Below are 22,368 nucleotides of genomic sequence, written 5' to 3'. Positions count from 1 at the left end.
GAGAAAGAGCCCAGAGAGACAGGAGTCATATGATCCAACTCCTCATTTTGCTGAAGAGGAAAGTAAAGTTCAGAGAGGGACTCAGAGTGAATTGTCCAAGGTCATATGATGAGTTAGAAGTGGTAAAGGGGAAAATCCAGATCTCCTGACCCTCAATCCAGACCTTGTTTCACACTATACCATGTTCATTTTAAATTGTTCTGTTAGTCTCAACTTAAGCCATTATATAAATATGAGCATTAATGAAGAAAATTATATAATCATTTATTATTGAGGCAAAAATCTGTTTGTAAACCTGGTATCCAGAAGTGCTATCCTATACCTTAAGTATTCTAAATTCTCAATCTCTGACTATGATTTTTTATAAAAGGAACTCCTTCATATGACAATTGGCTCTAACCATATTATTTTTAAAAGCATCTTCCGTTGTTGGCATTTGGTATATCCAATCGGTAATTTGTGTTGAGTTCAAAGCTGGTCACTTGCCAGATGGTTTGAAGCCCAGAAAAAGACAATATGGTGGTCAGATAGAGAAGGTTATTTAACAAAGGGTCAGAACAAGGAAAGGACTTTAAATAGGCTCAGAGTGATCAAAACTGAGGATGAATGAGGAAACTAGACTCCTGGCTAGCCTGCCATATCAACGATATCAAAGCACTAAAGAATGATTAGGCATCTTTAATGAGTGAGGAGGGAAAGTTTGCAGGCAAAGTTGAGAATCAAACAATCCAACTTGGGAGAGAGGTGGTAGCATTATGAAACCTGTAGGCCTGTAACAGGCCCATGGCATCACATCCTGGTTAGAAGATAGCTAGAAGAAACTTGTCCTTTCCACATTTTTCTAGCCCTTTTTTTTTTCTTTATGGGCCCCACATCTGTGGCATTAAACTCCCATCCTCAGTGATAGGATTCAGATGATCTGACTAAAGTTCAACAGTGTTTCAGAGATCAGACTGCTCTTACAGGTTCAGACTCACATGTCTGAGTGTTGTTTAATCTACTGATACCTGAAACTTCCAGAAAATTTGGAAAAAAAAGAAAAAAATTCCTTTGCTAGTGATCTGAAACCAAGGTAAGGGAGAGTCAAGAATTTGGAACTGAATCTAGGCAAGGGGATTGGAATTTGATATTGGTAGGGCTTTATCACCCAGCTATGCCACCTGACCAGGGACACAAGTTATGTCAAAATATAGGTGGACTTTACCCCCCAGCTGGAGATAAAAGCCTTCCTGTCTGAAACAGAAGTACTGAGTGGGTAGAGAGCAAAGTAGGGCAGTATTTGTGCCAGGCTGCCCTACCCACTTACTGAGAATACCATCCAATGTAGATTTTGAGCTGCACATCGACTTGGAGATATGCCTCAAGATTCTGTCCTGAGTCCTTTTGTCTCTACATGTAAGCATAGCACTCTCCCTCAGTAGCTCCATCAGCTCCCATGGTTTAATTATTACTTTTATGTAGATGACTCCAGTTCTATTTGTTAAAGTTCATTTCTGCATCACATACTACTTACTGGGTATTTCAAACTGGTTGTCCTGTTCAATTAAAGAATCTCAAATGAAACATGTCTAAAACAGAACTCATTACCTTCTCCCCCAAACTCAGTCCTCTTTTGAACATTACTATATGTATCAGGGATGCTGCATATGCATGCAGCCAAGGGTCATCTAGGCTGAACCCCTTGGAGTCATACCTGATTCTCGGATTTCCCTTGTCCCACATAGCCAAGTTATTTCTACATAACAACTCTCATATTAGCCCCCTTCTCTCCACCCATAAGACAATCTCTCTAGTTCAAGTCCTCATAGTAGCTGACCTACACTATTTCAACAGTCTCCTAATTGATGTCCTTGCCTCAAGCCCTTCCCCTTTCTAATTTATCCTCCATACAGTTGTCCAAGTGTTTTTCCTGAAGCATAGATTGCACTATGTCATTTTTGCTTAACAGACCCCAGTGAATCCCTATGGTCTCTACTGGGTAGCTAGGTGGTGCCAGCGCACCAGTGCAGCAGTCAGGACGACCTGAGTTCAAATCTCACCTCAGACACTTGACATTCACTAGCTATGTGACCTTGGGCAAGTCACTTTTTGTTTGCAAGTCACCAGTTGCCTCATTCTGGGTCATCTCCAGTTGTCCTGATGAATATCTGGTCACTGAATTCAGATGGCTCTGGAGGAGAAGTGAAGCTGGTGACCTGCACCGCCCTCACTCAAAACAAAGTCAAGTGCAAGTCATGTCATTATTTCTCTGATGGCATGGTCTTCTTTGGCAACGAAGGACGAACACACACGGTCTCTATTCCTTTTAGGAATTTAAAGTCCTTCAGAATCTGCCTCAACAGACCTTTCCAGCTTCATTATACATTATTCCCCTTTACAGACTATGGGATCAAATTGGCCTATTAGTGGTTCCTTATGTATTTCAATGCTATTTCCATGTCTTTGCACAAACTGCCTCCCCACACCTGGAAGTCATTTTCTTCTCATTTCTGCTTCTTGGAATCCTTCCTTTCCTTTAAAGACCAATTTAAATGCTAGCTTCTACATAAAGCCCTTCTCCCATAACCCCAGCTGCTATTAGTGCCATCTCCTCAAAACCCAACTTTTATTTAATTCATATATGCTTCTTAAAGGCAGTGTGGTTTAGTGAATAGAAAGCCTAAACCTCAGCCTCAGAATGTCCTGAGTTCAAGTCCCACTTCATACAAATTGATTATGTGACTGCAAGTCACATGAATGTTTGGTGTTCTAGTAATTCTCTAAGATCTGTAAGTTGCTGAGAAGATGCTAACGTGTATTTGATGCAAGATTTTCCTCAAACAGAAGTTCCTGTGCTCCAGTTCCTATCCCTTATAGAGTTACACATGCATATGTTGTTAAGCCTGATAAACCTAATGGAGAATTTTTATCTTTCTATCTCTAACACCTCACCCACTACTGGGCCCATAGTAAGTGCTGAATAAGGGCCTGTTGATTATCTGTCACAACGGGCCAAATGAAGCCAAGGTCCGCGACCCTACCTCAGGAAGGCAAGCATTCAGGTTCCGTCTGCCCCGGGCAGTTTTTCTGGTTCTTTCAGCACTACCAGGTCTTTCCCTCCGCCGGTTAGGGCGGGTAATCTGACTGTCCAGGGTTCGGTTGGAGCCTAGGTTGCACATAGAGCAAACCAGAAAAACAGCCCTAGGGAGGAGGCGACATCTTCAAGCTTTCCCTTCCCCAGGATGGGCACAGCACAAGTTCCCAAGACAGAGACTTTGCCCTCCTGTTGGCCCCAGGTTTAGTCTGTATGACCCGCCCTTGCCAGCCTAACTCACACCCGGCCCCATCACGTCACTCCTGGGGGCGGGGAGGGAAGGAACCTGCACAGGTGAGTGCCGGACCTCCGGCCAGAGCGGTTCAGTTTTCCTGGTGTGTCGCTCTCCCTTCTGCTGCCCATAGCTTTCGTCTGCTCTCCCACTGAGTGGAGGAGGAGGCTGCCAGCCCGGCTGATGTTATGATTGAACTCTCCGAGCTCGAAGGAAAGCCCGACGAGGCAGAGCCTCTGAACGGGACGATTCAGCGAGAGACGGGAGAGACCCGAGAGGTTCGTGTCCAGGTGGAGAACCCCGCGCCAGCCCAGGTAGGGAGAAGGGCTTTGCCTAAAGCGGTTATGTGAAGTTCCTGACGGTGAAGGTAACAGATTTAGGATAAAGCCTGTAAAGTGCTTTTAAACAAGTTTAACTTTGCTTAATTGACCCAAACCAAGCGAATATAGAGTACGTTGAGTATTCGAATAGTGCCATTGGAAACCCGGAGGAAGAAAAGTTGGAGCTCTTTGGACAGGGACCACGTCTAAGACGTCCCACTGCCTCCAGGTTTAAATGGACAAGGAAGTGGCTTCTTTTTGGCTGATCTCCCTAAGAAGATTGAGGGAGATTAGGGCTTACGGACCAGCAGTCTGAGGTTTGGAACTCTTTTCTTCCTCAGTTTTGTAGTTGAATTGCATTCTGTGTAGTATCCGGGAGCATTTTTAATGTTTCCTCAAAGTGGTTGGATAATTGTCTATTTGGAAATAAAGGCGATGCCACAGGGCAGATCTGGCGGATGTGCCTTGCAATGTAGCTGTCTACAGTCACTAAAACAAATGTTTTCCTTTTATTGTCGTACTCTCTGTTAGAGCTACTAGACATTTTTTTAAAGTGTGTATTTGAAACTATGGGTGCCAGATAATTGCCATTTTAGCATAATTGTTTATAACATTATCAATAAACTATGGAATTTTTCTTTTTGAGAATTGCTTGGAAAATGACATTTTCATTTCTATGGTAAGTAAATATTAAATAGAATAGAAAATAAATCATCATCTTTTACACTGAGCTACAGCAAGAAATAACCCAGTAACGCCAACCAAAAGGGAAACCAGAGGGTTGTGGGCTAAGGATTGATTTTCTTTCTATTCCATCCACTTACTTTGACTCCCACCCCAGCTTTTTCAGCAAATTTTCATTAAGCACTTACAGCAGGCCATTCAACACTTTCTATCCTCAGACCAATCCACATCTCCTTCCCCACACAGTCCCCCAGAAGAAGAGAGGGAGAGATGAGAGGGAATTGGAAGAGCAAGCATTTCACCTGCTTAGAAGAATTGAAATGAATTTGAAGTCTTCCATTCCAATCTTAGTCCTTGGCAATTTTCAGTCAGGACTTGTCTTTCTCTTGAATTCAGTTTTAATTGCGTGGGATACATCGTTAGTTTTCAATAACTCATTATAAGACAACCATGATGGAATTTTGTGCCAAATGCCATCTTAGAGAAAAAAAGAGCTGTTAGAGAATTCTCCACATATAGGTCTAATGGTCACTTTCTCTTTCGTTGGTTCTTGCATCACCCCCACCTCCTGAACCCCCAAGCAGGGAATTTCAATGTGGAATTTCCTTTAGCAACATATACTTGATGTCCTGGTGCTTATATTTCTAGGAACACATAATTCTGTTAAAAGGTTTGCGTGGGAACAAATTGGCTTCTCTCTTGTATTTGAAATAATGAGAATTCTAAGAATGTTCTAACTATTACTACATGTGGCTACAAGTATGCACTTAGTGTGTCAGTAATCTAGGCCAGTGCCAGTGACTGGGACTCTGGATCTTAAAAAAGAAGATTGTCTGAAACTTCAGTCCAATATTTATTGTGTGTACATGTCAAACACTGTATAAACTTGGCTTCTCTCTCTGTTTTTCTGTCTGTCTCCTGGTATGTGTGTGTCGTGGTTTCCTAGCTGTATTGATCCAGTGGACCAGATATCTTCTTGGTTCACAGAGGATTATTTGGAATACTCATTCTAGGTTTGAGACAATTAATAGAAAAAATAGAATTTATTTCCTCCCTATCTCTGACTCTTAAAATTAGCAATTTCCTTAAAGACTCAAATCTTTTGCCATTTTCTACACAAAGTCTTTCCTAATAGTGCCTTTTCCTGAGAGGCTTGTTAGATGGTGCAGTAGATAAAAGTGTTAGTCCAGAGTTCAAAGTCTGACTTCAGAAACTTACTAGCTGTGTGACCTTAAGCAAGTCACTTAACTTTTGTTTGCCTCTGTTTCTTCATCTATAAAATTGGGGATAATAACATCCACCTCCCAGGGTTGCAAAGGTCAAATGAGATAATATTTGTAAAGGGCCTGGCACAGAGTAGGGGTTCAGTAAATGTCTCTTTCCTTCCCTACTCTTTAATCACCTTATAATTAATTTTTATTCTGTTTTGTTACACATGCATGTTATACATACTTACATACACATATACACATGTCTCCTTTGAGAGAACTCAAGATTCCTTAGGATAATTGTTATTTTGATTTTATATTTTTGTTCATTCTGAGCAGCTAGCATGTTGCCTGGTATATTGTCGTTCAGTTTCTTCAGTTGTGTCTGACTCTTCACAACCTCATATATTTTTTGGCAAAGATACTGGAGTAGTTTTCCCTTTCCTTCTCCAGCTCATTTTACACATGAGGAAACTGAGGCAAACAGGGTTAAATGACTTGCACAGGGTCACAGAACTATAAGTATCTCAGGCTGGATTTGAACTTGGAACATGAGTCTTCCTAACTCCAGGCCTGGCACTCTATGCACTTTGCCACCTAGCTGCCCCACCTGACATACAGGCATTTATAAATACTTGTTGACTGATAAAGGAAGGAGAGCCAATGCTTACTTATAGCTAATATTAATTAACTGCTTTAAATTTTGCGAAGCATACACACACACATATATATATATGTATGTATATGCATATGATGTGTGTGTGTATATGTATGTGTGTGTATGTTCTGACTCCAGAAGGCAGACCCAGGAGTGACAGGTGAAAGTCACAAAGTAGTCAGTGTGTATGTCTATATGTATGTATTATGGGTATGTATGTATTATATGTATATATGTATATGTATAATGTCATTTGAGCCTAACAATTCGGTAAGGAAAGTGCGATTGTGTCTCTTCTACAGAATAAAACCAAGGCTGAAAGTGGTTAAGTGATTTGCTAAGGATCATACATCTAGTGAGTGTCTGGAGGCAAGATTCAATGTCTGGTCATCCTGGCTTTGAGAGTACTCCTCTCTATTCTGCCACACTGCTTCTTTAGATACATAGCTATAATAACTACAACAGTAAGCAATAATTTTAATTACAATAATGACAGCAGCTGGTGTGTGTCAAGGGCTTTGAGGTTTGCAAAGAACTTAACAAATTTTATTTTTCTGATGCTCATGACAATCCTCGGAGGTGGGTGCTATCCCATTTTATACAGGAGAAAACTGAGACTGAGAAATTCAGTGAATTTCCCAGGATCACATAGCTGGTCAGTGTCTAAAGTCAGATTTGAACTCAGGTTATGCCTTCCTGAAACCAAGTCCAGCACGAATGGAGTCCCATTAGTTGCAAATTCTGGTATTTATGACTGTGGGGTATGTGGCAGGCTTATCCCCCCAGGAGAGGCGTGGCATTATTTGAGAGAACTCCTAACTGGATGATATACTACACTCCTATTGTGACCTCACTAGAGGAAGAAATGTCCATGAGTGTATCTAGTCTAAATTTCTTGAAATGGTGATAGGTCAGTTTCAAACGGGCTGTTAATTTCAAAATCTATGCTTTCATATTTAATAATAATAACGGCTAACATTTACAAGACACCTACTATGTGTCAGGTGCCATGCTAAGCACTTTACAGTTATTTCATTTGATCCTTACAATAATCCTTTGAGATAGATGCTATTATTATCTCCATTTTACAGACTTTCCCAGGGTCACACAACTGGTGTCTGAAGCCAAAATTTGAACTCAGGTCTTCCTGACTCCACAGCCTCACCTTGTACATTCTATATTAGTATATTAGGTCATATGCCAGCATGTTCACCCATCTCTAGGTCATTGAGAAGAGGGAGGGATCTCCACTTCTTTGTTCTAAGCTGTCACACAGAGACCAATAAAATCAAGTTTAGTATTTTTATTTAATGAGGGGAAGCATTTAAATAAGCAATGCCTATCATGCTGTTTACCATCCCAAATAGTAATTCTTTCATGAGAGCTAATGGTTTTGCTACCATTCTGTGTACGTTGTTTATCTGTCCTGAGATGCTCTTTCAGCTTGTTTATACTACAAGGACCATCCCTCTAACCATCATAGAACTTTTTTCTTCATTCCCTTCAGGGAACACTTTTTTAAAAATACTACCTTAAGGGGATATAAAAGATGTAATTTCCTTTTTCCAGTCAACCCTCTATAAGTCCCTCTGTAAGAAGTGAGACTTTTTAGGACATGAGACTGATTTTCTTTTTATTTTTGTACATGAACTTTTGTTTCCAAGTAAGTAAGTTCATCAAACTATTTACCTTAGGATTCTTAGGTTATGCTCACTCCTCTGACACTCCTCTGCACATTTTGGGAATTCCCTAGGGATGCTTTAAGTGATAACTCTATCCAAGTATTTGATGGCTTGTCTTGTAATGAGGAGTTAGACTTGTTCTGTCTGAACTCAGAGGGCAGAACCGGGAATGACAGGAGAAAGTTGCAAAGCAGTCAATTGAGATTGGATGTCAGTAAGAACTTTCTAATGCTTAGGACTAAAAATGGAAGTGGTTTTCCCAGGAAGCAATGGTTTCTCCTTCATTGGAGTCTCCAGGCAGAGGCTGGACAAACCCTTATTGGGGATATTCCCTTTCAGGGAACTTTTCTTGGTTTGGATTGCATGGCTGCCGAGGCCATAAGGGTCCAGAATTTTCTGATTCTTTTCCAAAAAGCTGTGGTATGTCTTTTGGAATAACCTCAGTGGTACAAAATCTTCAGACTTTGAGGGAAGATTTGATGTTTTCTAGGCAATCAAGAAGAAGATACAGAGCTAGTGAACCAAGTGGGTGATTTCCCTAAGAAATGAGACTTTGGGTCAAGTATGACCACAAAGTGATATCATGGAATGTTCAAACTACTTAAGACCACTCCAAAAGAGGAATTCCCAAAATGTTTTAAAGCAATGGTTGTATAACAGGATAAGTAAGCTTATAACTTCTTGAAATCACAGAATCATAGATATAGACTTGCATCATTCCTCAAAGACCCTCTAATCCAGTCTAGAACAAATTTTGTCCTGTGAATTCAATCAAAGGGCTGTACTTGAGAACCTAGAAGATCCCATGTGGCCTCCATGCTGCAAGTTCCTCACCCCTGCTCTGGTCCAATCCACTGCCATTTTCAGCCTCTTTTATGTACCAGCCCCTTCTGTATTGCTTGCAGATAGGGTGGTTTCCTCTGTCACAAAAACACCTCACCCTCTCCTCTAGCTCATGTCTCTTCTCTCTCACTGTTAAACTCATGCAGTCATCTTAATTTATGGCCTTCATTTAGTTCCTCAAATGCTTCACAAAGAGATAAATTTTGGCTTGATGTCAGGAAATCATTCTAACATTTAGAGCAGTCTAAAAATGGAAGGCGTTTCCTAAGGAAATAGTGGGTTTTCCTTCACTGATAATATTCAAGCAAGCTGGTTTCAGACCCTACCATGGTATTGATAAGGTTCTCTCAATTCATTGTTAATTGTTCAGTTATTTTTCAGTTCTGTCTGACTCTTTGTCACCCCATTTGGGGTTTTCTTTGAAAAGATACTGGAATGGTTTGTCATTTCCTTCTCCAGCTCATTTTACAAATGAGAAAACTAAGGCAGAGTTAAGTGCCTTGCCCAGGCTCACATAGCTAGTAAGTGTCTGAAGCTGGATTTGAACCCAGGAAGATGAGACTTCCTGACTCCAGGCCCAGGTGCTCTATCCACCTTACTACCCTAATTGTTAAATCTGGTGGTCTTTTCTCAACTCTTGTCTTCCTTGAACTTTCTGTAGTTTTTTAACTTTGTCATCTGCTTAGTTCCCTGCTTTATTTTTCCTGTTGCATTGTTCAGTTCTAGTTTTCCCATCTCTCTGACCATTCCTTTTCAATCTCTCCTTTTTTTTGGAATTATTACCTAACTTCTATTCCGCAGCTCTATCCTCAGCTCCCTCCTCTCTACTCATCTGCTCTTATGGGTATCTTTCCACAATGGATGTGTGTGTGTGTGTGTGTGTGTGTGTGTGTGTGTGTGTGTGTGTGTGTGTAGGTGTAGCTAGCCCTGATCTCTCTTCTGAAGCCCAGTTTTACATTTGCACATTACTCCTAAAGATTTTCCCATTTCAATGTCCTATTGATACCTCAACCTCAATATGTCTAAAACTCATCTACTCAGCTTCTCTCCTAACCCATTCATTTTCCAAATTTTATCCATCCCATTGAAGGTACCATCAACTATTCTCCTGTCCATATGTATACCTAATGTTACTGTAATTTTTATTTCATTTTTCATCCCTTTCCACTCTCAGACAAATATTCATTTAATTACAATTTCCTCTTGATTTTATCACAATATCCCTAGCATTAATGTCCTCCCTATCCATGCCATACTAATCTTGGCCTTTGTTATCTCTCATCGAGACCAGATGAATCAAACTGAAATAGAAGTGGGCTGCTAGGCTATATATAAGGATCCCTACAGTGGTATATTGACTTAGAAAACCACAAATGATCGTTGTACTGTATTTATATTTACTTTGTTAAGCATTGTTTTGGGCTGCCCTGGGGAGTATTGTAGGCTGTGTGTTTGCCATCCCTGACCTGCTGTTTCATAATTTACTAACTGGTCGCCTGCCACCTGAACTCTCCCTTCTAAGATTCCTTCTCTACATGGCTACTTGAATTATCTTCTGAAAGAGCATTTTGTATTCTCCTCCTCATTCCCCCTGCTCAGAAAACTAGCTTCTGTGACTTCCTTTTGCTTCTAGAATAAAATATAAACTCCTTAGCCAGGCATTTAAAGTCATAGAGGCTACCTTCTCTATCCTCATCTATGACTTCAGAATTCTTCAATTTGTTCAAAGCTCACTTAGCCTCTGCTTCTTTTGTGATACCTTCTCTAATCTTACATATATCCCAGCCCTGTACTTTCTATCAGATGAACTCTTTCCTGATCTCTCCTTTGCCTCTCTAAAGTTTCAGTTGCTCCCTGTTACTCCCAGGATCAGATATAAAACCTTTGGCATTTAAATCTCTTTCAAGCTAGACTCTTCTACCTTTCCTGTCTTCTTATACCACTCCCCTTTACCCATTTTATGATCCAGTTACTTGTTTTTCCTCACACATGGTAATCCATTTCCTAACTCTATGCTCTTACTGTCCCCAATGCCTAGAAGGCTCTCCTTCCTCTTCTCAGTCTCTTAGCTTCCATAGATTTCTTCAGGACTAGCTCAAATCCAGCCTTCTGCAGTAGGCATCCCTTGATCCATTTGCTGTTAACATCTTCCTTTGGAGATTACCTTCCATACATAAGGCCTCTCTTTGTATGCCTGGTGCTTAGCCCTGTGTCTGGCACATGGTCAGTCATTTGAGCAGCTCTGCCTCACTCAGGTATAACTTCACAGCAAGTCAAGATGTCCTGCCTGTGATGTCATTGGTCCTCTTCAACAATGAAGGATGAACAATAAACAACAACATGTGTTTGACTCTTCAACCGTTTGGTGTTTTCTTGGCAAAAATACTGACGTGGTATTTTTCCTTCTTCAGTTCCTTTTACAGATGAAGAAACTGAGGCAAACAGGGTTAGGTGTCTGATGCAAGGGTCAGATTTGAACTCAGGTCTTTTTGACTCTATAGGGCTAGCACTGTATACACTATACCACCTTGTAATGAATACCCCTCTAAATGAATGCTTATTAATTAATTGAATTTACTTATCTCCTGTTGACTGCCTTTATGGAGAGTAAGATCTTTAAGGGCAGGGATGCTTTCATTTTTGTCCTTCCATCCTCAGTACCTAACAATGCCTTATATATAAGAAGTGCTTAATAAATATTGTTGAACTGGAAAAATACAGAAGTGGAAATTGTGGCACAAAACAATTAAGTCACACTATTAATAAACAGCAGAAGCAAAATTTTTGGGGGGGAGGTGAGGCAATCAGGGTTAGGTGACTTGCCCAGGGTCATACAGCTAGTGCTAAGGGTCTGAGGGTAAATTTGAACTCAGATTCTCCTGGCTCCAGATTTAATCCCAAATCCTCTGAAATAAAACCCTTTGTTCTGCATTCATTTTTTAATAAATATTCTGATGTTCTTTGATTTTAAAATATCATCACATAATGTCATAGTCACACCTCATGTAGGTGTCAGAATTTCTAAGTTTACACAGAGATAAATGGATAGATGGAGCATTTATTCAGTGCTCAGTCTTTGTCAGACATCAGTATGTCCTAGGTTATAGATATAAGCAAACAAGATAGTCTCTACCCTTAGAGGACTTACATTCCAATGAGGAAAGACAATAAATAAATCTGGAAGGGGGAAGGGACTATGGTGGGGAGGAGGAAAGAGGGGGCAAGGTGAATGGGGAAGAGAAAGTCAAGCCAGGAGTGATGTGACTGTGGTTAGTGCCCTTCATGAAATGGTGGTCTGGACTAGGGATTCACCCATCAGGAGAAGAGGTTTCTCCGTGGTTGGGTGGAAAAGTTGGGAGAGTAAGTCCAACCAGGAGACAATACTGTAAACTAGAGATAAGAAATAAAGAAGCTGCTAGGTTGAAACTTGGCAAGATTGATGTGGAAATGTGTCAAGAAACTCACTTGTTTAATGTTTACTTCTGAGGGGGTAAACAGAACAGGATAGCTTGTTTGAGCCAAAAGGTAATCCTACCTTCCTATTCAGCCTTTGTTAGAATATCCAGGACACTGAGACTTGATTCTAACTAAAGTCTGATGTGGGGAACTTGGAGGACGTTCAGAGGACAGCCAGACCCCATGATGATTAAACAACTCTCCCAGGATGCACAACCAGTCTACACAAATTTGTAGAGGGAAATACTTTGAAAGTTTGTGAGTGTAGTAGAGGATTTCTTGTTTCCTATCACCCAAACCCAATAAAGTGGAATACCATCTTGTGGCTGTTGCATTGGCTTAGAATGCAAGCTAAGAGGGGAAAAAGTCGAGATGGGAGGGAGGAAGGAAGGAAATGATATTTCTTCTCTGGATTTTCTAGAACTGTGCAATCCCCAGTGTGGAGGGAGAAGTTAAGTGGCTTAAAGAAAATTGAAAATAATATCAACAGACTTATTTAGTTAAGTGAAAGCTCAGAGACTGCATAATAAACCTTCCTGGATTTGAAAACAGGATGAAATTAAAGCTCATTATCAGCTCTTTCAACTAAGGGCAAGATACAAAGAAATAAGCTGTATCATGAGGGATTTAAATTGAACAGAAGGAGTTCCTTTTGGTGAGGGCAAAAAGACCCAGATTGAAGTACCACCTCTGACATATGTTAGTTATTGTGTTTGTAGGTAAGTCATTCTTGCCCTTAGCAACTCTCCCAGATTAATTTAGCCAAGAGTATAGACAAGTTGCTGACACACATTTATATGTATATATCATACCATATATCATATCACATATCATATCATATCATATCGTATCATATCGTATCATATCATATCATATCATATCATATCATATCATATCATATCATATCATATCATATCATATCATATCCTCTGTTGGTGAAGGGAGCTTCCAGAATGAAAATTCCCATACTGATAAAATCTGGGGTCCATATTTCTGTTGTTTTTTCAGTTGTGTCTGACTCTTCATGACCCCATTTGGGGTTTTCTTTACAAAGACACTAGAGTGGTTTACCACTTCCTTCTCCAGTTCCTTTTATAGATTGAGGCAAACATGGTTAAGTGACTTGCCCAGGGTCACACAGCTAGTAAGTGTCTGAGGCCAGCAATATGAGCCTTCCTAACTCTAGGCCCAGATGCCACACCTCTTACCTACTCCAAGGAAACAAAGACAAAACAAAATAAGACAAAAGGAAACAGAAGTTATCAAGTGAATGTCTTTAAAGTGAGACAAGTCTCTCCTTCACTTAAAAATACATTTTATGGTTAACATTTTTTATATCCATTAGATTTCTACCTGTCTCCCTCTGCTTTATAAGAGAACTATCTCTTATAACAAATAAGAAAAAAGAGAAAGAGAAAAAAATCAGCAAAACGAGGTGACAGATGTGTAATGTTCTACACCTGTATACCCCTTAGTTATTTCTTTTTTTTTTCCTTGTTAAATAGTTGTTTATTGGGAAAGGTGGGCTGAGGAGGGGCCACTAGATTCACCAGAGAGCAACAATATCACATAAATTAGGAGTGATGGCAGAGGTCAGCACAAAGCTCTGGGATCTCATCCTCCTCCTGGACTGTGAGGGATAGCCTGGAGTGTTAGGGCATACCCAGGCGGAAGGCCTTGACTTTAGTTAGTAGGCATTGTTAGAGATAAGGAGAGACTCGGCTGGCTGCAGCTTCTGACTTTCCACTTGGAGTATACTTGCCTTGAGCAGCTTGGCTGTTGGCCGTGGCCACTTAATATATTCCTCTTGGGCAGCCTTGACATTTTCCTTCTTTCCACCCCATCTCTTGAGGGGAGATGACTGCAGGGCTCGGCCATAAGAGAAGGTCAGGGCCCATGGCTTGTGCAAGGGGCAGGTATTGATGGCATTGAGGTTGATGGAGGCATCCTCTTCACTCTGACCCCCAGAGAAGAAGGTGATACCAGTGACTGCAGGAGGCACAGTCCGGCGAAGGGCAGTTAGAGTTGCCATTGTGATCTCCTCATGTGAATATTTCTGGGTACCCTTATTTATTTCTGCAGGAGAATTGGGAAAGATATGAATAAATTCTTCTAAACCTTAGAGAATGAAGGTAAATTATTATTTGGAATCACAGAGATGAATTATATAATCTTCAAGATCTTGGACCTCCCTGGCTCAAGATCTTATGGGTCTATTCTGATTTTAATGACCCCAGGTCTCTCTTATTCAAGAACCAAAAACAATAGCATCTTTCCTGATATTTTGACTTCTTATGTATTCTATAAGATATTATTTAGATCCTCCCAGAATATAAGAACTTATGTACAAAAATTTCCACTTTGGGATGACTCTTGTCTAGCAAATTGTCCATAGTTCTAGGTAGTATGGATCTAGAAGGTGATTTCTTTTTTTTGAATAATATTTTTTTTCCCAAGTGTGATATTCTTCTGGTTCTGGTCACTTCGGTGTTCATTGGTTCATGTAAGTCTTTCCAGACTTTTCCCCAAACCATTCCCTTTGCCATTTCTTATAGCACAACAATATTCCATTACAATCATATACCATACCTTGTTCATTCATTCCCCAACTGATGGACATCCCTTCAATTTCCAATTTTTTTTTGCCACCACAAAAAGAGCTGTTATAAATATTTTTGTACAAGTAGGAATTTTTCCATTTTTTGATCTCTTTGGGATACAAACCTAGTAATGGTATTGCTGGGTAAGCACAGTTTTGTAGCCGTTTGGGTATAGTTCCAAATTGCTCTTCAGAATGGCTGGATTCGTTTACAACTCCAATAACAGTGCAATAGTGTCCCAACTTTCTCACTGTAAGACAGATAAAACATCGCACACTAGAGGGCTGCTAGCAGAGAGGTTCACTCTTGATTTGGTCAGACAAGAAAGATGCTAAAAAGGGGTTAATAATCCTACCTTATTCTAGTCTAGTTCTCTCAGAAGAGGTTGCTGATAGTGAGAGCACAAACTCCTACAGCCTTTCCTAATCACCCTTCTCACAGGGGCCAGTGAAAGGGAGGGCGACCACCTTTACTTCTCGATAGGGCCAATCAAGGCAGGCACAACTTGTGCTTCCCCAAATCCCCAAGCCTCAGTTGAGAGTTGAGACAGTTGAGGCAACAGATTCCCCCAAGCCTTAATGGGGGCGTATCAAGGCACATACAGCATTTCAGCTTGTGCATTCACCCCTAAGGTTCCCCCCCAAGCCTCAATAGGGGCCAGTTGAGGCACACAGTATTTGTGCATTCAACCCTAAGGGTTCCCCATTCACTGTCTAGTGACCACCTATTTTATAGGCCAACAGACAAAGGCATGTTGCCAGAAATAGCCTCACAAGTTTACATCAGCCCATCCCTGTATCTCACTGCTTAGCCGCAGTGGATGTTTATGCTATTACCATTATATAGCTATGTGCAAGTGTGGTGGAGATGTTTTGAACCATAACTATGGGAACTCATATCTTGTACCTGGGAGCAGAAGATTGTTATGGCCATGGATCCTGGGAAACTGAACTCTGAGAAATAATTACAAAAATTCCACCTTATTTGCCTTAAAATTCACCTTACATACACTCACATACCCTCCAACATTTATCATTTTCCTTTTCTCTCATATTAGCCAATCTTAGAGGTATGAAGTGGTACCTCAGAGTTGTTTTAATTTGCATTTCTGTAATCTGTAGTGATTTAGAGTATTTTTCATATGACTATAGATAGCTTTGATTCCTTCATCTGAAAACTGCTTCTTTATGTACTTTGACCTTTATCAGTTGGGGAATGACTTGTATTCTTATGATTTTGACCCTATATATTTGAGAAATGAGGCCTTTATCAGAGATAATTGATGCAAAAAAATTTTCCTGGCTTTCTGCTTCTAATCTTGGTTGCATTGGTTTTGTTTGTGCAAAAACTTTTAGATTTAATAAAATCAAAAATATCCATTTTACATCTTGTAATGCCTTCTCTCTTGTTTGGTTATAAATTCTTTCCTTATCCATAGACCTGGGAAACTGAATGAGTGGTAATGCTGCTCCTGATAGAAACTGAGAAAGTTTCAGAAGAAGCAAAATAAATTGAGTTTTGCATCTTTCTCTGTTCTTAATGCAGGATTGTGTTCTCAAGAGGCACTTAATAAATCATTATTGAATGAATGAATGAACTTAAACAGGAGGAAGAAGGACCCTTAAATCATAGCATATCAACCCATAGACACTCTGCTAAAAATAAGGCTGCCTCTAACTGGGTAACTAGCTTTGGTTTAGCATTAGTGATCAACTTAATCTCTGTGCTTTTTGTTTAATGAGCATTTTCTTGCTATCTCCTTTAGGAGTAGATGTCTACAACTGTTTTTTGTTTTTTTTTTTTTTACTTAATAACTCTTGCTTATAAATACCTTTTAAAAATATCATTCCATATGTTCATTATTCCATGCTCCCCTAATTTCCTTATGGTATCTAAATCTTGATATACAGTGTAAGGTGTTGGTTTATACCTAGTTTCTGCCATTCTGTTTTCCAGTTTTCCCAGCAGTTTTTGTCAAATTGTGAGTTCTTGTCCCAAGAGCTTGACGATTAGGGTTTATCAAACGCTAGGATCCTATGGTCATTTACTACTATGTATTGTGTGCCTAATCTATTGATTAATCTACCACTTTATTTCTTTAGATGGTGATTTCTATGACAGGATCCCTATGCAGTACTGGGCAGTAGGGGCATAACACTAACAACCTCCAAGGAGTATTCTTAGCACAGAAGAGTTTCCCTGTATTCATTCCACCCCACTCCCATGGTCCAGCATTCTTATTCCACATTTTACTTCAGGCTTCACTTTGTGACTTAAGGCCAAGATGAGGCAAACTCAGTGGGTAGTTTCTTGTAGAGAGACTTTAGGGACTTTTGGAGGGCCCTCTGATATTCTTTTGAAGGGTCAAGAAATATTAAATGCCTACTACATGGGGTAAGCATTGGGAAAAGGCGAGGCAAGGATACAAAAAAGTATAGCATACAATCTTTACCTTCAAGGACCTAGTTGTTCTCCGTGATTTAGGAATTCAGAAGGGATTTGCTCTTAGGACTGAGTGGTTAAGGATGTGCCCTTAAGGTGGTAGAATTTGAGCTGAACCTTGAAGTTTAGATAGAATTTGGATAGTTAGGAGAGGAGAAAATTTTTCAGTCAAGGGAAATGATTCAAGCCTAAAACTGCTGCTGTCCTCCACCATTTATATTTTCCATTCTTGATTATCATCAGTGGCAGAACCATAACTAGCAACATTGGTGCCCAAAGCAAGAAATACAAGATACATCCTCAAATCAACTGGTGAAGGTGGTTGGGGATACATGTTCTGATACTTCCATTTTGGGGAAGATTGAAGATCTCAAGTTATCAGCAGGTTGAGTTAAGGAGCTCGCTTGGTATGGATTTGTGTACTCTCAACATTTCAGGGTCCTAGAGTAAAGCACAGATTACCTTGCCCTGCTTATGATTTTGGCTGCAAAGATGATCCCTTTCCCAAATGGTCAAGAACCTGAGAGATGGCAGTAATCCTAATATGGCTGCTGGCACTCTGTCAGAGATGTTTATTTTGCAGGATGTGAATTTTTTGTGTGAAAATTTCCTGTTAGTTAAGTCTAAACTATGGGAAGGTCTGCTAAACATTTTTGCAGATAGGTACATTTTTGGAAGACTCTTAAATGTCTGCTTTGCTACCTTGTTCAATCCTAGCTGATCATGCCCATCTGTTTTCTAGGCTACGCGACAAAACCTCCGGGAATTCTGCAATAGGCCTGTGAAGGGGAAGTGTAAACTGTGGATGGCAATTGTTTTTATCTTAGCCTTCATTTTAATGATTGTTATGAGCGTGATTATCCATGAAGGTAAGAGTTTAAAAAAATAATTTGATTCATATATGCAGAGAGATATCTCTGTATCCATACACATACTACTTGTACATGTATATGTGTGTGTGTGTGTGTGTGTGTGTGTGTGTGTGTGCATAATTCTTACTCATCTAGGTTGGGTTGTCCTATGTTTCCAGTGACCAAGAAATGGAGCTCATGGCTACATAATATGGGTATGGAAGTGGTTTGGAAATTAGGGGCTTGCCAAATTCCTAAATATAAGAGCCATTCCCCAGTTGATGAATGGTTAAAGGATAGGAACAGGCAGTTTTCAAAAGAAGAAATCAAAGCTTTCAGTGGTCATATAAATGCTCTAAATTACTAATGAATAGAGAGATATAAATTAAAATAACTCTGAAGTTATTCATCAGATTGACTAATACGACAGAAAAGGAAAATGATAAATGTTGGAGGGGATGTGGGAAAATAGGGACACTAATGCACTGTTGGTGGAATTGTAAACTTCTCCAACCACTCTGTGAATAATTTGGAACTATGTCCAAAGAACTATAAAACTATGTATAGCCTTTGACACAGAAATACCAAAACTGGGTTTGTTCCCCAAAGAAATCAAAGGAAAAGGAAAAGAACCAATTTATACAAAAATATTTGTGGCAGCTCTTTCTGTGATGGCAAAGAAATGGGAAAGCGAGGGGATGCCTGTCAACTGGATGACTGAACAAGAAAGATATGGTGTGTGATTGTTCATGGAGTACTGTTGTGCTGTGAGAAATTGCAAAGGGAATAGTTTCAGGAAAAACCTGGGAAGACTTATATGAATTGATGCAAAATGAAGTGAGCAGAACTAGGTGAACATGGTATATGGTAACAACAATATTGCAATGATGAACAACTATGAAAGACTTTAGCAACTCTGATCAATACAGTAATCTACAACAAATCCAAAGGACTGGGAAAAATGTTATCCACCTCCAAAGAGATAAGTGGTGAACTGTGAGTGAAAATTGAAACATATTTTTCCGCTTTATTTTTCTCACAACATAGCTAATGTGGAAATACATTTTGCATGATTTTATATGTATAATGGATATGGTATTTCTTGTGTATTCAGTGGGTAAGGGAGGGACTAGAGGAAGGGAGAGAATTTAGAACTAGAAATAAAAATTTTAAAAAAACAAAGAATAAAGTATGCCATGGGGGAGGGGATGATGGGATAGAAAGGAAGTTAGGGACTTGGCATCAGCATGTAAAGTATGTTTGAATGATTGATTTGAGCACCAGAGGAAGAGCTAGAAATTCTCTAGCTCTTTCTTTGTGTAACCTGGAATATGTCACTTAAACTTTCTGAAATTATTTCCTCATCTGTACAATCAGGATGATAACATCTGTCCTGCCTCCTTCACAGGGTGGTTGAGAGGATAAGTTTATGTAATAGGTGAAAACATTTTGAAAACTGCAAAACTGTAAAAACCAAAGAATTAAAAAGATAACAAGAATGAGGATGGTGAACAAATGCATGTCAAGTCACCAGTCAATTTACTATTAACGTAGAAAGGAATAAATATTTTTTTGGGAGGAGTAACAAAATCATTCTGTTTTTCCTTAGGGACATAATAGCTGTTTTCAAATATTCAGAGGGTCCTCATAAGGAAGGGGAATTTAATTTGTTATGTTTGACCCCAGAGGTCAGAGCTAGAGCAATGAGCAAAAGTTGTAGAAAGGCAAATTTTGGCTTGATTTCAGGAAAAACCTCCTAACCATTGAAGCTCTCCGATGTACTTTGATGGGATCCCCCTTACAGAAATCTTCAAGCAGAAGCTAGGTGACCACTGGTTAAGCATGTTATTGTGAAGCTGGTTGCATGTTTACTGAACTCACAAAAAGTGTTGTGATTTCCTAAGAATCACTGACTGTCCCTAGGAATCATGATGCACTTCAACCAATCAATAAGCATTTTATAAAAAATGTTTACTATGTACTCGTTTGCCTCATGGAGTTTCATTTATGATTTCTTGAAATACGGCTAGGAAAAAACAGGCTTTGAAAGAGCCCATTGTGATTCAAATGGAGCTACTACCATGCCTTGAAATCCAAATCATTGTGGTTCTCACTAATTGGCCAATAATAGGTTCCAGCCCAAACCTCACTTGTTTACTGTTTGGATGGCTCAGAGTAGGTCAAATAACAATTGTTTTCTGTTCTGGCCAGAAACTCTAAGGGTCTTCCCCTCCCAGATTTATTCTTTTGGGAAAGCAAATGAGGCCCTCTTTTGTCTCAATTCTACCCTAGCCTTTAATTACTGAACGGGTGAGTGACACCAATGCGTGTCAAATAAACTGAGACCTGGGAAAGATCTTCGCTTAAAAGGACCAAGGTCTCCTATTGCATTCTGACACATCACCAATCATCTTGACTTATGTTTTGCTACTGGGCTCCAATGACTTCAGAGGAGAGAGCTAGGCTGGTGATTCTGTACTGCTCTCCCTCACTTAAATTCAGTTCCCTTGCAAATCAGTATATTACCCTTCTGATCTCATTGGTCTTCATTTTGTACCAAGTACTATGCTAAGTGCTGGGAGTAAAAAGCAAAAGCCAAAACAGTCCCTGTCCCCAAGGACCCTGCATTCTAATGGGAGAGTCAATGTCTGCATATATAGGTGAACAAGATCCCTACAGATAGGGATGCGCTGAACCACGAGTTCTAATCTTTAAATTTTCTGTGTAGTCATTTACACTTCAAAAATCACAGCTGCAGATCAGGACTTGATTTATTGATTTGTTGATTGTCTAGCTTAAAACAAGTGATGGAGAAAATGTTAATAATGCTGATTAAACTTAACAGTGTATTGTATACACACACACACACACACACACACACACACACACACATTTCCCCCTGCCCCCCCCCCCAGTACCCCACCATCCTTTGAGAGCTGCTTGCCAAACACTGAATAGCACATGCCTGCATATATACTTTTTTCCTAGAAGGGAAGGCATTAGTAGTTGGGGGAACTGGAGAAGATGATCTTTGAGCTGAGTTTTGAAGGAAGGTTAAGTGCAAGTCATGTCATCATTTCTCTGATGTCATGGTCTTTTTCAAAAACGAAGGACAAACCCAACCTGAAGGGAATTCTAAGAGGCTGGAGGTGAGGAAGGAGAGCATTCCAGGCATCAGAGAGAGTCTGTGCAACAATTTGGAGGTTATAGGAAAAGCTCCATGCATGAAGAATGGCATGTGGGCTAGTATGGTTGGATCCAAGAGCAGGTGGAGGTGAGTAATGTACGAGGTGTTCCAAAAGTATTAGTGTAGTTTTCAGCAATTAAAGTTTGAAGTAATACTGTACCAAGATTTTGGGAATATCCTATGTAAGAAGACTGGAAAGATAGGGAAGGGGACAGTTTTGTAAAGCCTCAAATGTCAATCAGAGTAGTTTATTTTTTAACATAGAGTCATTCAAGTTTATTGAGTGGGGGAATGATGAGAATAATATGGTCAGATTTGTGCTTTAAGAAAATTACTTTGGAGCATTTAGAGGATAAATTGGAGTAGGCAGAGATGTGAGGTACTTGACTATCTTCTTTCAGATACTCATAAAAAGCATGAGAAAATACAGAGAGGAAGCATGATAAGCCTTGGGATGGTGCCTGGAGGGTCTTACTGGACTCTTGTTTGGAAGATCCATTTATTTTAGAATATTCAGTCAATTTAGGGAAACATCTGTGTAACCTATCTCCACTTTGCATAAGAGGCAATTGTTTTCTTGCCTCAGAAAAAATCCTCCCCAGTCTATATAAGGGACAGAACTGATCATGTCACTGCAGAGAACTAACACTGTATAATTTAAAGTGTAGGCAGATATTGAATAAAAATGATTTCATGATGTCATACATCCCAAATTGTGCTCCCTTCCTCACCCCAAAGCATGATTTGGGGATTTTATTTTTTAACATGTTAAATGATACTATGAGGAATAGACCTGTTTTCTTCCTAAAGAGGGAGTGAGTCACAGAAGATAGCTTATGACGTCATGTTTTATTAGTACATAGACAAGTTTCACAAGTCTAACATTCCTAGTATAGGGTGAGTCATGGGAAAAATTCTAGTCTGTTGACAGAGGTTGATGGCAGACGGTTAAGATGCTGGATAACAGGGACCAGGTCTTATACATCTCTGGAGCTTCCATAGCCCCCAGCACAATATCTCACATATTGTAGATGTTTCTGTAGTCATGCCTAACATATTACCTCAGAGAATCAGGTTGTCTTTCTCTGAGGGTCTTTGTCAATCTTAGTGCTATATAAATGAGTAATGATTT

At 39.8% G+C, this 22,368-nt stretch overlaps 1 protein-coding gene across 1 annotated transcript in view; it reads left to right on the top strand.

Moving 5' to 3' along the window:
- The first annotated feature begins 3,211 nt into the window (after positions 1-3,211).
- The window catches only part of C5H3orf52 (chromosome 5 C3orf52 homolog), a 53,631-nt gene continuing 34,474 nt past the window's right edge, over positions 3,212-22,368 (top strand). Inside the window, exons 1-2 of the mRNA XM_072614024.1 lie at positions 3,212-3,619; positions 17,941-18,067. Coding sequence (XP_072470125.1) covers positions 3,494-3,619; positions 17,941-18,067 — 253 coding nt within the window. The 5' untranslated portion in view covers positions 3,212-3,493. The remainder of the gene's footprint in view (positions 3,620-17,940; positions 18,068-22,368) is intronic.

The sequence above is a fragment of the Notamacropus eugenii genome, chromosome 5, assembly GCF_028372415.1.
Source record: "Notamacropus eugenii isolate mMacEug1 chromosome 5, mMacEug1.pri_v2, whole genome shotgun sequence".
Taxonomy (NCBI): Eukaryota; Metazoa; Chordata; class Mammalia; order Diprotodontia; family Macropodidae; genus Notamacropus; species Notamacropus eugenii.
This window is presented reverse-complemented; position numbering and strand designations above follow the sequence as displayed.